The sequence below is a fragment of the Octopus bimaculoides genome, chromosome 28 (assembly GCF_001194135.2).
Source record: "Octopus bimaculoides isolate UCB-OBI-ISO-001 chromosome 28, ASM119413v2, whole genome shotgun sequence".
Lineage (NCBI taxonomy): Eukaryota > Metazoa > Mollusca > Cephalopoda > Octopoda > Octopodidae > Octopus > Octopus bimaculoides.
The window spans coordinates 18,420,405-18,434,312 of record NC_069008.1 but is presented as its reverse complement, the minus strand read 5'-3'; the positions used below and the strand labels follow the sequence as shown (position 1 = coordinate 18,434,312).

At 40.1% G+C, this 13,908-nt stretch overlaps 1 protein-coding gene across 1 annotated transcript in view; it reads left to right on the top strand.

The window, feature by feature from the left end:
- Positions 1-13,908, top strand: part of LOC106874073 (ubiquitin carboxyl-terminal hydrolase 24) — a 73,832-nt gene that overhangs the window by 46,717 nt on the left and 13,207 nt on the right. The window contains exons 31-42 of the mRNA XM_052977509.1: positions 392-621; positions 1,911-2,052; positions 3,240-3,393; positions 4,760-4,915; positions 6,117-6,357; positions 7,275-7,336; positions 8,434-8,619; positions 8,893-9,007; positions 10,713-10,857; positions 11,667-11,827; positions 11,998-12,178; positions 13,293-13,375. Of these exons, the coding sequence (XP_052833469.1) occupies positions 392-621; positions 1,911-2,052; positions 3,240-3,393; positions 4,760-4,915; positions 6,117-6,357; positions 7,275-7,336; positions 8,434-8,619; positions 8,893-9,007; positions 10,713-10,857; positions 11,667-11,827; positions 11,998-12,178; positions 13,293-13,375 (1,856 nt within the window). The remainder of the gene's footprint in view (positions 1-391; positions 622-1,910; positions 2,053-3,239; positions 3,394-4,759; positions 4,916-6,116; positions 6,358-7,274; positions 7,337-8,433; positions 8,620-8,892; positions 9,008-10,712; positions 10,858-11,666; positions 11,828-11,997; positions 12,179-13,292; positions 13,376-13,908) is intronic.

Here is a 13,908-nt window from a genome sequence, read left to right as displayed (position 1 = left end):
ACATTCATCAGACCTTACACCACTGGGCCTTTTTATCATGGGGATGCTTAAATGATGAAATGTTACACTTTGTAACCAGCAACAGTGAACAAACTGAGGCCAGCCATGGAGTACAAATGGCAAATGAAATGTTTCTTGATGTTTGTGGGTCCATTTCTTCACATTGTCTGGATTAGAAATGGTCATCAGTTTGGAATCTGGCATTCATAAAAATGTCAAATTTTGTCTGTAGATTCTATTGAATTTTGAAAATTTCTTTATGATCATTCAATGTGTGTATACATGTTTTTCAGAACACCTGATATATCGTGTGTGTGTGTGTATATATGTTGTGTGTGTGTGTACATGTATATGTATGTATCTCTGTTTATCTAAATAAATAGATACATAGCCACGGCATGTTATTTTCTCCTCTCTTTCTGTGCAGGTGCTGAGCAGTAAATTGATGCCAACAGGTGAGGAGGTTGGGGTCCAGCACAGTGCCAAGCGTTTCTGTGAGGACTTCCTGCTGGCTGGTGGCCTGGCGTTAGTGATGCACATCCTTCAGCCAGAAGCCATGGCAACAGACGTACCATACGCCATACGTCAGGCAGCATACTCCATCTCTTTACAGTTAACCAAGTAAGTTCAGATACCTTACAGCTTCATGCACACATGGACCCTAAAGGACTGCCTCTACAGGGCCACCCAGTGTGCTGGAAATAAGAACCAAATCTTCAAATTACACTTTGTTCTAGAAACTAAAAGGGATCTTTGAACGATGTAGCCTTTGGTGTAGTAAATGGGAAGCTCATGGTTGGAACATCTGTGATCATAGGTCTTTTGGGTAGTTGACAGCAGTATGGATAATGGACATATCAATAATTGGGATACTTGATGTGAAGGGCCTGGAAAAGGGGGCAGAGGATAGACTTTTAGAAGGGTGAACAGCTACGAAAGAAGTCAGTGATGTCTTGACAGTAGGCATAGATATATAATAGATCTACATACCTGTATATATATACGGAAATTAACGAAGGGTGCGAGTTCAGAACAAAGTGAAACCTGGAGAGAAAGAGAGAGTGAGTGTGTGTGTGTAAGAGAGAGAGAGAGAGAGTGTGTGTGTGTGAGAGAAAGAGTGTGTGTGTGTGAGAGAGAGAGAGAGATAGAATATTGCAAACAATGAATGAGATAAACATGGAATGAAAAAATCATATAAATAAAAGCATGTTAAAAAAGTATCTTGTACCAAATATTTAAATTTGTGAATTTTTAAATATTTCTTTCAATAATTTTTCGTAGTTGTTTACAAATAGTGAACAATAAAATGAAGACTGAGAGACTTTGCCGTTTTTATGTCAATACCAGAAGTTGTCATTGAGAAACCTTTTTTAAAAAAGTGAATCATAAATATAAAGCAATATTTGATATTTAAAAAAAAAAAAAAATATCCTATTATCTGTCTGAGGTCAAATTATTCATGCATCACAAGTATGGAAGTAAGTGGTGAAGCCGTTTTCACGTGAAAAGCAAATACACACACATCTCTACTTTTTATCTATTAGATTATCCAAAATTCTGACTGCCTCCTTTTTCTTAATATACAATATTTGTACACCACTTGAAACACACACACACACATATATTTTATACTTATAAAATCTATCTGTAATCCCCTTTCGGAGTCGATTAAATAAATACCAGTTACGCACTGGAGTCGATGTAATCGACTTAATCTCTTTGTCTGTCCTTGTTTCTCCCCTCTATGTTTAGCCCCCTGTGGGCAATAAGGAAATCTGTCTGTTATAATGTGTGTATGAAAGATTGATCTGAACGAGAATTCTTCCTTCATCATTCAGCAGTTTATCCTTGTTAATGTGATACCCTGGGGTGACCCTCAGTTGTATATTCTCTGTTTTCTCTTTTGTTAGATTCCTGTTGTGCGGTCAAACAGTGACCGGTGAAGTGTATTTCCCCCTGTCCCCCCAGGTGAAAACTACTCCCAGTGGAGCCAACTGGATTGGTAGTATGAATGTAGAGCCATCGACTGGAGCCGGTAGCAGAGCTCTCCAGGTACCTCACATCCACAATTCCATTCATTTTGCAAGTCTTTTTGTCTTTTATTATTTTTCTTTGTTAACCTTTTTTGTTCAGATCCGTTACTATATGAAGCCCCTACTCCTTATTCAGGCACTCTTCACCATATTCTATGAAATCCCTTTTATATTCTGATCCCTGCAACTTCACCACCATTTCTCTTTCTTCCTTTCTCTTCCTCTCTCTCTCTTTCACATTCTTGATCACTCTTTCTTTCTCTTGCTCTCTCCCTCTCACTGGCTGACCATCTATCTTCTCCTCTACATCATCACACCTGTTTCTCTCACTTTAATCTCTCATCACTTGGCACGAGGCCACTTTCTCCAATGCACCCCCCCTCTTTCTAAGGATCTTTGTCTTGAGTTACTTGGTGACCACCACCAGTATTGGTGCCTTGTAGGAAGCATCCAGCCCACACTGAAGTGGTTGGCATTTTGAAGGGCATCCAGCTGTAGAGAACCATGCCAAAGTAGACACTGAAGCCTGGTGCAATCTTCTGGCTTGCCAGCATGGAAAACAGACATTAATGCATGGGTAGGACAGTTGACAGGAGCCGACTACCCCGTGCTGCTGTGTCTGTTTTGGCAGGGATTTTATGGCTGGATGCCCTTCCAAATATGCCAACCCCTCTGCAGAGTGGACTTGGTGCTCTTTACGTGACACTAGCACAGATAAAGTTAGTTTTGGATGCCCTTCCAAATGCCAACCACTTCACAGTGTGGAATGGATGTTTTTAACGTGGCACCAGTACAGGCAGGGTCACCAAGTAACTCACAAGACAAGGGATTATGAGAAGGGAACTTGTGTATGTATGTATGTATATATATATACATACATACACACACATACCTGCGTGTATGGTTGTGTCTCATTGCCTGATATTTGTCACCCGTCTTTTATACACCCTCTTGGTGTTTTACAGAATACAGGCAAATGTATAAATGTATACACGAGTTGTTAGTTGCTCTCATTCATTCTCTTCCGATGTTTATTGTTCTGTTTATTATCCCCTCCCCCACCCAACTCAGATTTCATATTTTTATATAAAATTTCTTACTTTATGCATGAGAATCTAATTACTATCAAATTTGCAATTGATTTTAAATTGGGCTTAATTAATTGATTTTAATGAAGCTAATCCTTTTTCCCTTTCTATTTATCAGACTATGTCGGTGGAAGATTTTGGAGAGACAGTGGCCTGTCTGATGCGCATCACATGGGCCGCAGCTGCAGGTCGCCTTCATTTGATGAGCGTTCCCCAACCAATTAGAGAGAGCACTGTTGCCACAGGCCGACGCAGTCGTCAAAGTAGTACAGGTAATGTGGTGTGATCACATGATACAGTCACATGCTATGCTTATAGGATTAAGAACTTCGCTTTGCAGCCATTTGTGTCTTTGTGCAACACCTCAGGCCAACATTGTTTTGTCATGTTTTTGGGTTGCCCAATGTTTTGGGGCCATGATCTTCTTTCAGTCATTGGACTGTGGCTATGCTGGGGCACCGTTTTGAGGAGTTTAGTTGAACCCCAGTTCAAATGGGTCTGGAAATTATTTTATTGGTCTATTTTGTTGAACAGCGAAATTATGGGGGTGTAAACAAACCAACACCAATTGTCAAGCAGTGGAGACACACACTCTCACATACATATATGATGGGCTTCCACACAGTTTCCATCTCCTAAATTTACTCACAAGGCATTGGTCAGCCCCAAAGCTTTAGTAGATGGTACCATACAGTGGGACTGAACCCAAAACCACATGATTGCAAAACAATCTTCTTCACCACACAACCAAGCTGACCCTTAGTATCACCATTATGTTATGTTTGCTTTCCATGCTGGCATGGGTCGGACTGCAGTACTCCAGCATGGCCGTAGTGTATTGATCATCATTTTTATGTTTGCTTTCGATGTTGGCAAGGGTTTGGATGATCGTTAGGGTCCAAACCGTTGTTTATTTAAAATTATTGCCCTTGAAAATGGGTCCTGGGGCTCATCTTCCTTGTGTTTCTATTATTCTTTAGCCTCTTCCTAACTTCAACCCCATTACAGATGGCGCTTTGTGCATTTTCTTGTTGCACCAGCCCTGGAGAGGTCGTCCTGTCCTCTCTACTCCATTCTTTTTCTCTCACCAGCCCCCTTACAGGGTGTCCTGTGTGTGTTTTCCTGGCATTAACATGAGGGGTTCTCTTGCCCCCAAACCCTACATTGTCTCTGTTCATTTGCTCGTTTACGGAGTATACTCAAAGCATTCTGTTGTGGCCCTAGTACTTGACTATTTTTTGTCTCTGGGTAAGACTAGAGTCCTGTCTACCTAATGTTTGTCTCTTTTGTTTGTCATTCCTTTTACAAAGTGGAATGGCACCAGCACTGATGAGGCTGCCTGTCTTCAGCAAGACCATCAGGCTTTTTCTACTCTATGCTGTCTGTGTACAGACCCTTCGTTAAATGTCATTTTGGAAGCCTGCTCTTTGTGTTGCTAAAACAGCTGAGCCATAGAGAACTTCCGTGATTTCAATGGTATTGCGGCTTAAAATAAATTCAATTCACTGAACATTATTCTTAGATCTTTAATGAACCATGAAAGTTCATTATAAAATTAATTAGAGTTAAGCTAAATATATATTACTATGTAGAATTAATGAAAATCTCATTAATGATTTCTTTTGCTGGTATTTTCAGGTAGTACTGGTAGTACAGGAAGTGACGGTGAGGGCCAAACCCTTCATGCTGGGGTTTGTGCCCAGCAAGCCAACACAAGTACCAAAGATTGTAAGATTGCATGTGAAGCTCTGGAGATTTTTGTAACCTGCCTGAAACTACGAAAGGAGCTGCTCTGTAAGTGTAGTTAGTCTTCTTTTTAAATATTGGTTTCACATTTTGCCTCAAGGCCAGCAATTTGAAGCGGGGGGACAAGTGAGCCTAATGCTCGACTATGGTACTCATTAATCCTGACAGAATGAAAGGCAAAGCTGATCTTGGTGGAATTTGAACTATGTTCATCATCATCGTTTAACATCCGCTTTCCATACTGGCATGGGTTGGACGATTTGACTGAGGACTGGTGAACCAGATGGCTTCACCAGGTTCCAATCTGATTTGGCAAGGTTTCTACAGCTGGATGCCCTTCCTAATGCTAACCACTCTGAGAGTGTAGTGGGTGTTTTTTACGTGCCACTGGCACTGGCATTGACCACGCTTGAATGGTGCTTTTTATGTGCCACCGGCATGGGAGCCAGTCAGGCGGCACTGGCAACGACCACACTCGAAAGGTGCTTTTTAAGTGCAAACCCAGAAAGATGAAAGACAAAGTCAACCGTGACAGTATTTTTACCTCTCCACCCCCACCTCCAACTCCCTGCAGTGTTGGTGGCCCTGTAAAGAGTCATGGACCCTATGTTTCCCTCTTGATAGAGGAAGAATAAGGGATATAATTGACTAAACCCCTTAATGATGGTACCCTAGCATGGTTGCAGACTGAAAAAAAAAATCATTGGGATGAATATTAGGAAATTACTGGGGTTTGGGGGGTCCTGCTATGACCATTGTGTCTTCAGACCTAGTGTATCAAGGACTACATTACCTGATGTGTCCTTCTTTGTTATTGTTCAACCCCAGGTCAGTCCTGATCACAGACCTATGATCAAAGATGTTTCAGCCATGACCATCCCAGCATTTATTGTCTGGTCATGGCTTTTATAAAGCCTCCAAGACTGGTCAAGAATTGGGGGAAGGAAAAAACTTTCCTTAGACCAGGGCCATGACCCCTAATACTTGCAACAGAGTGGGCCCCATATGAAGGGCAATGAGGGACCATCAAATGGCTCTGCTAAACTGAATGACAGATGACCTAAAAACTAAAATAATTGTTTTTAAACTGATATTTTCCTTTTAGTTGAAGAGAAAGAACAAACTTAGCAACAACAGAGAAAAGGGGGGGGGGACAATAATTTTGAAAACTTAAGAAATGAATCTTTTGCTGTGTGCATCCATGTTGTGTGTTGTTAAAACAGTCTTTATTTGTTCTGTATTTATGTAGCCGTCTTCTACAGTTTGCCGTGTGTCAGTGACTTCATTACAGACATTTTGGTCGGTTCACCCCAACTTGACATTCGAAATGCAGCCCTGGAGCAGTTCTACCAGCTGAGCCAGACTGAACTGTTGCCTGCTGAGATCGATGACAACAATATCAATCCTCATCAGTTCATGTTGAAGGTCTTGCTCAAGAGTCGACTCCCGTTCTGGGTCTCCTCCACTACAATCAGGGGCAGCAATCAAAGGTGGGTGCAGTTTAACAACAACTAATCACTTCTCATTGTAATGTTTTGTCTTATGGTCCCAGGGTAGAGCTGTTCTTTTGACTTTGCCTGAGAATTGAACTACTAGCATGACTGTCCTCAGATTATTGCTGTTTAGCCCCAGGTCAGTCTCGATCCAGTAGACCTATGACCAAAGAGCTATTACCATCCTTCCTTCAGGCATGGTGTATCTAGGACTACATCATCTAATGTGTCCTTCATTGTTGTTGTTTAACCCCAGGTCAGTCCTGATCCATACTTGTGATCAAAAATATTCCAGTCATGACCATCCATCTTTTTTTTCAGGCATTGTGTATCTAGGACTACATCATCTAATGTGTCCTTCTTTGTTGTTGACATTGTGTATCTAAGACTACATCACCTTATGTGTCCCTTTTCTCTTTTAAGACAATGGGTTCAGGGATATTTTGCTGATCTCAGTTGATCCCTTAGGGGTTTCATGTTTGGCTTGCAGGAATATTTGTATTGGTCAAAGGTTGGGGTGGGGGTGGGGGTTGCAAGTGGACCTTTGTTACACTCTGCGCATCAGGCCCTTTCTCTGGCTATCAACAACTGAAAACAAAAAGGCTCCATCATTGTCAGTAAGGGGTAGTATGTACCCGATGGGGTGGGGTAGGGGTACAGCACTTTTGTAATGCAATAGCGGTGGTGGAAGAATGGGTGGGGGTTGTGAAGATAGTGATGATGGTGGAGGTGGTGGTGGTGGGAATCATAATGAAGATGACAGTGACTGGGGGTGGGGTGATGATGAGGATGATAGTAACAATGGGGATCATAATAATAGTGATGATGATGATGACGATGGTGACAGCGAGGATGTTAATTAATGACAAATCCTGTTTTTTCCCTCTTCCTCCTCCTCCTCCTGCTCCTCCCAGGTTACTCAATCAATGTTCGCAATACTTTGAACTTCGATGTCGTCTGCTGGAAAACCTATCTTGTAAGTTTTTACACTTTTTCTCTTCAATTTTGCTTCATTTTTGTTTTTTTTGTTCCATCTCAGTAATAATCATGAGGTAATAGTTTCAACCCTTACCTTTGCCATTGTCCCATGATCTTTATTCAATGTAGCTGAAAAAAAAAAAAAAACAGAAACAGAAAACCATTTTTTTTTTTTTTGGGTTGTGTGAGGAGAAATCTGTATTTACATCCATTTGCTTATAACCTAACTTCACTAAATTCATCTTAGATAGTTGAATCTACCCTGTTTTGGTTGAATTATCTAATTTGTACTGTTATTTCAGAGAGGTTTTTGTGCGGATAGAGGAATGAAGCTTTTGTATCCTCTCGCAAGGAGCTAAACTGCCATGAAATTGTCAGGGCAATCTCTTGTCTTTTTGTCTTTTTCTGGGCAAAGTGAATAACAGTATTTATTTTCCATAGTTACGGGGCTATAAACTTTTTTGTGACTATATAATAATATGTGTGTGCATTATTCAGTGTGTCTGATGAAGACCTGGCTGCTATGTCTAGCCTACTGAGCAGCTGTGTAGGGACCACCCCATGTTGGTTTGAAGGTTTTTAGTTCTTTTTGTTATTGTTGTTTAATCAGGGAGGAAAAGGCAGTTCCCTTGATATTTTATATTTTTTAGGGTCCACTTTGTGGGGAGGGAAAGCATGATTCTCAAACCAGAGACCTGGCTTCAGTACTTCGAGCACAGTACCTCCCTCCCCATTAAAGTGACCCCAGGATCAGGTGAGGGATTAAGTCTACTACACAACTTGCATGAACAGAAAGGGAGGGATCAAACACCACGAGGTATCTCTAACGATGTTCTAACAACTCGCTGGCCAGGTATTCTGTCTTATTGATCCTTGGAATGGATGAATGGTTAAGATGATGTTGGTGGGATTTGAACTCATAACGGAACACCACTAGGTATTTTATTCTCTGCTCTAACGAGTTTACTAATTCACATAAAACATTCTGTTGAAGTTGACCTCTCTCTCTCTCTCTACATTCAATGCCTCCCACCCACCTCATTTACTTGACAATGTTCATTTGAAGTTCTGTGGTTTCTCTTTTCTTTTGTGCAGTGACTGAGCAAAGCCAGTTTGGCGTCAACCCATCGGCTATGTTGAGTGATGAGATTGACTGGCTCAGTAATTTTGTCACCTCTGAGTACATTGAGCTTCGTACCACAGAAAACATGCTGATGGCTGGTCACCTGAAATTGTGTAAAACACTGTTTACCTGTGAACAAGTTGATAAAGAAGAATTTGGTAAGTTTCCAAATATTTCTCTGAATGCCAATATAGTTGTCCTGTCATCCAAGATACATTTGTCCTTTGGAGTAGGTGCAAAAAGATATGGAGAATAAACTTTTGCTTCTGTTGGATTAAAATAAGATTTTCTTTTGTTTCATAAATGTTTGTAAAAAAAAAAACTGTTTGACAAAAGAGGGTGACGAGCAACAAAAGGTTTGAGGTACCCCTTACCATTTTCTAAAGGTACTGTTTGCTTGTGATTTGAATTTGATACCTCTGCATTTTCAGGCAAAGAGTTGATATCTGAGCTGCTTGATGACTTCCTGTTTCCAGCATCAAAACTTATTATGGACAATTTCAATCATGTTAGATCGGAGAGACTCTTCCATAATTTTAATCCCAAGTAAGATAAAACTCCATCACTAAACTCTCACTTATTGCTCTATTCAGGCTACCCTCAGCCTCTAACTACACTCATGCTTGAACTCCTACTGCATAAGCAGCATTTAAACATTGTTTTTTGATGAAGAGCTAAAAGCCCAAAATATCAAGCCCTGAGTACTACTTTTTTTGACTGCATAACTGAATTATTTTGTGTTACCATATGTAAGGGTTTAAGCTGTTACTTCCATACTGATGCGCTGCCTGTTCCTTTACCAAAGTTGATAGAATTTGGACAATACAGTACCTAAAACTGTCTACAACAACCTCACTTTTATCTGCTGGATTGAAATCCAAATTGTTTCTTGCTGATTTGTTTATTCACATTCACAAATAATGTTTTCAAATGCAAACATTTTCCTTGCTTATGATTTTCTGTTGAATTCAGTGACAAACTCTCTTCTCTTTTAATTATGAATCCTTTGATCCACCGCACAATTCAGTTGTTCATATTTAACTTCAGTTTTATGCAGAACATGTGAATGTTTGGTTGAAGAGACCAGGTATTACTCTGAGTACCTGCTTGGAGGTAGAGACAGCCTCCACTCTTGAAGAGCTGATGTTGCTTTTCTTAAAAATAATCCTCAGTTAGTCTTTGGTCTTCTTTCCAGTCGGATAAAGACCCCAGTGTAGTTCCCTGTAGATGACCCCATGAGCCCTTGGTTGGGGCCTGTATAGTCTAGATTCTGGTGATGGTTGATTCAATAGGAAACCAAAAATGATGGCAAAGTCCCCTCTAAGCTATATGCTTGTGTACGCACACATGTTGTATGACTGGGGCTCAAAGGAAAAATCTGTGCACACAAGGTTTTCAAATTGAAATGGAAATTCTTTTAGTTGAAGAAATTTGAGCAATGGTTACTTACACACACTTTGCATACAAGTTAATTTCTGTGGACACCCAAAGCAAAACATGAGAGGGAACATTATTCAAGGCACTTATTAACTGGTTGACTGTGTGTGGTCTGATGCATTTATGAGGAAGTACATACACACACACATGCATTAGTTCCATTGAATTGAACATCTTTTCTGCTGGAAACTTCATTTACAGCTTTACTTCTTTCCCCCATTATCTAATATTTTTTATGTTCAATTTGTAGTGAACAACTTAAGTCCAAATTTGCTGATGAAGATGTAGCTTTTGTTTTGCCCCTTGATGGACAAAAAGCCCAAACCATGGAGCTTTGAAATCGACTTTGTTTCTTTCGTAGCATAAATTATGATTTTATTTCTAAGATATTGGATTACATTATAATTTCTTGGTTTGCTGCAATATCAACTCACACTCGGGAATGAGTTTTGGCAGCCTTCATTTAAGTGATCACTCATGCACAAGAGAGTGTGAATACTGAGAGCTTTAATTCAATTGTATCTGTAATTCAAATGACAGACCTTTACACTGACTCTACCTTTCAGTTATGTTAAGGGTACACATGTTTGTGATATACTCAGCCACTTATGCATTAGTTTCCTAAATTGGGGCCCAGCTGGCTGTAAAACTGAATACTCCTCATTCAGACAGACAGAATCCAACATATGATCCCAGCTGTTGTGGTTGTTAGCATATGACTTTGTTATGTAGCCCCTTATTGTTGCCGTGTGACCTGTTGTCAATGAAGCCTCTACCCTCAACTCCTCCCTTGCTGCTTCCATCCTTTCTCCAGATGCACCAATCAAGAATCCAGAGTTGCAGCCTATGACCTTCTCACTGAGTTGACCAAGAAATCATTCAATAATTTGAAGGAGATTTGTAAACGCCTCATTCAGATGCATCACATGCCGAACCCTGACTGTGCCAACGAGTGGGAGGTAAGTGACACACACACACACACTTGCTCTTTCTCTTTTGTCTGCTTCAGTCATTTGACTGTGGCCATGCTGGGGTACTACCCTGGAGAATGTTTTGTCAAATGAATTGACCCCAATTCTCATCACTTTTTTGCTGAACTGCTAAGTTAAGGAGATGTAAACACACAGCTTGTTTTGCTTTCTTTATAGAGGGACATAAATTTGTGTGTGTGTGTGCATATCTAATGTACGCACTATTAAAATAAGAACTACTAATAGTTTCTTACCATGGAGATACAAGTGTCTGGGTTTCAAATAGAACTAACCTGAGCCCGAAGATTGAACTAACCTGTGCCCTGAGCCTGAAGATTGCTTGGCAACACAAGACTCGTTATATAAATCTGCCTAATCACAGAACCTCTATGGCAAGAAACTAAATAATATTTCTCTCTCATTGGATAGAGTATTTTTTTGTTGATCCTACCTTAACAGTAATATATCTATATGTGTGTGTGTGTGTAATATCAGGAAATAGAGAGAGAGAGAGAGAGAGAGAGAGAGAGAGTGGCAGCAAAGCTAAAAGCCAGGAAGAAAAGAAGGGTTGTTGTCTGGCCATCAGTTCTGGCCCATGAATGTGTGGATGTAACACACACTGGAACCCCAGTGGTTGTGCACCATCCAGTGGCATCAATTCCTCCTGGTCACTCACCAAATGTGAATGAAAGAAAAGAAAACTTACAGAGATAAATATTCTTTTCTATTTTTTTTTTGTATCTGATTTCTTTGACTGCCCTCTACACACGTTCTCTTTCTGTTTTCCTTCTTGACAGTACATGCCTGCTGTTGATGGCCGAGCAGATTGTGGTTTTGTTGGTCTGAAGAATGGTGGTGCCACCTGCTATATGAACTCCGTCCTACAACAGATCTACATGGCACCTGGCATCTCTGAGTTTATTTTGTCTGTCGATGAAGAGGAAGTAGATGAAGACAGGTAAGAAGTATGATTTTTCCTCTTGTACAATCTGAGGTGGTTTAAAAATCTTTTTTTCCTCTGACAAAATTAAGGAACACCAAAGCTGGGGGGGGGGGGCACATTCACAGTTAACACAGAAACAGTAACCCTGTAACTGTATTGCCACGGATATCTTTTTCTTGTTGCAGTGTGTATTACCATGTACAACAGATTTTCGGACATCTGACTGATAGCAAGCTTCAGTACCACGAACCAGAGAGTTTTTGGAAAGTATTTAAACTGTGGGGTCAAACGATAAATATCCACGAACAACAAGATGCATTTGATTTCTTCCAAGCTCTTATTGATCAAGTCGATGAACATATGAAAGTAAGTGACACTCCTCCCCATCCTCTTAACATTGTCAAATGTGTGATGTGCCTTCATATAGACAGTAGGGTCTGCCTTTCAATTTCACTGCTCTGCCTTTTTATTGGTTTGCATTTCTAGAAATTATTATTTCTATTGACCCTTCAGCATTTAAACCAGCTGCATCCAGCTCAAATATTCTTGTTTTAGGTTCAAACTGGCCCAACCTTGCTTTTCACACTTACCTTTCCTGCCTGAGAATGAAATGGAGAGAATCAACCAATCTAAATTAAATTGTTTATTATGATCTTTTAGATACCAGATTAATTTACTAAGCCCTGTACCGTTGCGTTTATTACTATCCCTATATGTAGAGTAATGATTAGAAATTCTTTTGGATAACTGAGAAGAACTACTGCCTATATAAAAAAGGTACCGGAAGTAATTTTACACTGGTATATAGAGTTTTTAGTCTTAGAATTACTAGACATAAACTTAATTCTGTTGGAATTGACTTCAGAGACAATAACCTTGTTAATATTATTAGGGGTATGGTTAGTATTGGCTAAATTAATGTTAGTATTTATATTAAAAAACATTTGCTCAAGGGGCCACAGCTGTTCCCTTGAAGTGTTGCTACAGCATGACTAGGCCATTAAATGAAAAAAATGAGTCTGTAGCAATCTTTACAGCTTTCAACCATTATTCTTTGTGTGTGTGTATATATGTAGTTATGTGTGTGTGTCTGTGTTTGTCCCTCTCTACTGCTTGACAAGCACTGTTGGTGTTTATGTCGCCATAACTTAGTGGTTCAGCAAAAGAGATCGATGGAACAAGTACCAGGCTTCAAAAGCAATACTTTCAGAGCATTATATTTTTTAAAATGTCTGATGTGCTTTCTCTTGCCTGCCATTTAGAGAAGGGTTGTTTGTTCCTGATGAATCTTCATAAGGATGGAAACTAGTCTTTGGTCCCTCTTTTTCTGTCCAATGTGGAATTTGTGTGGAAACAACAACAGTTGTTCAATGTAATTAATTGATCTGAATTGATTTACCAATGCAGTGTTGGCTGTAATCTATCGATTGATTCTGTTATGTGAGGAATTTCTTAATCACCTTTTGTCTTTCATTTCCAGCGAATCGGACGAGATGAAATCTTCAAACGTAAATTTCAAGGAATTTTCTCTGACCAAAAAATTTGCAAGGACTGCCCTCATCGGTATGTCAAAGACTATTTTCTTTTATCAGACTTATGATCTAAAGCATTCCAGTTATGGCCATCCCACTCGCTTTCAGTAATGTTTTTATCTTTGTATAGGAAAAGGAAAACCTCTCACTCTTACCCAATCTATCCCGTTTTCTCTCAGTCAACAGAGTGTGATTTCATTCTATCTCATTCCAGGGAGAAAAACTAGAGGTAGTTGATAGCTTCCGCTATCTGGGTGACCAAGTTAGTAGTGGGGGTGGGTGCGCTGAAAGTGTAACTGCTAGAATAAGAAAGCCTGGGCCAAGTTTAGAAAGCTCTTACCTCTGCTGGCGACAAAGGGACTCTCACTCAGGGTAAAAGGCAGACTGTATGACGCATGTGTACGAACAGCCATGCTACATGGCAGTGAAACATGGGCTGTGACTGCTGAGGACATGCATAAGCTCGCAAGGAATGAAGCCAGTATGCTCCGCTGGATGTGTAATGTAAATGTGCATACCTGTCAGAGTGTAAGTATCTTGAGAGAAAAGCTGAACATAAGAAGC